Source organism: Helianthus annuus, chromosome 16, assembly GCF_002127325.2.
Source record: "Helianthus annuus cultivar XRQ/B chromosome 16, HanXRQr2.0-SUNRISE, whole genome shotgun sequence".
Taxonomy (NCBI): Eukaryota; Viridiplantae; Streptophyta; class Magnoliopsida; order Asterales; family Asteraceae; genus Helianthus; species Helianthus annuus.
Window position 1 is genome coordinate 117,104,650 of NC_035448.2, and position 1,801 is coordinate 117,106,450.

General features: G+C 41.1%; 1 protein-coding gene across 1 annotated transcript; it reads left to right on the forward strand.

The window, feature by feature from the left end:
• Positions 1-439: 439 nt before the first annotated feature.
• LOC110919525 (uncharacterized mitochondrial protein AtMg00810-like) lies at positions 440-793 on the forward strand. Its single transcript, XM_022163791.1, has one exon. It carries the CDS (start codon positions 440-442, stop codon positions 791-793), a length of 354 nt encoding a protein of 117 aa, XP_022019483.1.
• The last annotated feature ends 1,008 nt before the right edge of the window (positions 794-1,801 follow it).

Genomic DNA, 1,801 nt, shown 5'->3' on the forward strand with positions numbered 1-1,801 from the left:
CCGATTTCTCAATAAAGTGCTTTATTTCACAGGTTGAGCCGAAGACTTATAAAGAGGCGCTTACTGAAAAATCATGGGTCAATGCGATGCAGGAGGAGATGAATCAATTTGAAAAGCTCGGAGTTTGGAAGTTGGTAGATTTACCCAACGGTCAAATAATGATAAAGACAAAGCTTTTCTTGAGGCAATACGGATATTCCTCGCTTTTGCATCTTGGAAAGGGTTCAAGGTTTACCAGCTTGATGTCAAATCTGTGTTTCTATATGGAAAGGTTAAAGAAGAGGTGTATGTCGGATAGCCACCGGGCTTTGTGGATGCGATACACAAAGACAAGGTCTACTTGCTTGATAAAGCCTTATACGGGTTGCACCAGGCCCCGAGAGCCTGGTCCGAGACTCTGTCTCAACACCTGTTAACGAACGGTTTTACTCGAGGCAAAATGGATGCTACACTCTTCACACGCGAAGTTGATGGGTACTTGCTGATCGTCCAAATCTACGTGGATGATATAATATTTGGTTCGACGAATGACACGCTTTGCAAAGACTTCGAACGGGTCATGAAACTGAAGTTCGAGATGAGCTCATTGGGCGAGATGAAGTTCTTCTTAGGCCTACAAGTCGATCAGATGCCTGAAGAAATTTTCATTCATCAAACAAAATACGTTAACGACGTGTTGGAGAATTTCAGCATGACGGGAACGTCTCCGATGTCAACTCCATTGGCGCTTAATCACGGCATTCATCCGGATCCCACGGGGGAAAAGTTGATGAGACTTTGTACCAGTCAATGATAGGGTCACTCATGTACCGGACGATAGGGGTGTGCAATAACCGAACCGTTAACCGAAACCGAATCGAAAACCGACAAAACCAAACCAGAACTAACCGAAACCGAATTAACCGAAAGTCGGTTAACAGATATTTTTTTTTACCATCGGTTAACCAAAATTAACCGAACCGAACCGAATCATTTATTTCTTTATATATTTCTAGCTTTTATACCTCTATTTCATGTATTTCATGTTTTATACTTTCATTTCATGTAATAATACCTCTATTTTATTTATTTATGCCTTCATTTCATTTATTTATACCTTCATTTCATTTATTTATACCTCCATTTTATGTATTTAAACATCTATTCACGCATTTATACCTCCATTTCATTTATTCACATATCCATTTCATGTATTTGTACATCTATTTCATTAATTTATACCTCCATTACATGTATTTCTAAGCAAAAAAATTAGCCCTTGTTTGAATTGGTTATTAACCGAAAATTAACCGAACCGAACCTAAAACCGACAAATTAACCGAATTAACCGAACCGATTAATCGATGACTTCGGTTACGATTACGGATAATGCTAATAAGCGAACCGAACCAAACCGTGCACACCCCTACCTGACGACGTCCAGACCATATATTATGCACCCCACATGCCTCGCGACACGCTACCAATCAAGTCCGAGAGTGTCTCACATGGTGATCGTCAAGCGTATCTTGCGATATCTCAAAGGAAGCCCACGCATCGGCTTGTGGTACCCAAAGAACGAAGATTTCAACCTAGCCGGATACTCGAATTCTGATTACGGCTACTGCAAATTGAACGCGAAGCCTACAACTACCGGCTTCCAGTTCTTCGGAACTCGTATGGTAACATGGCAGTGTAAGAAACAGACTACAGTCGCTCTCTCTACTTGCGAAGCCGAGTACGTCTCGGCAGATATTGTGGATTCAACAGAAGATGAGAGACTATGGTCTGCAATTTCCGAACACGCCAATTTATGTAGATA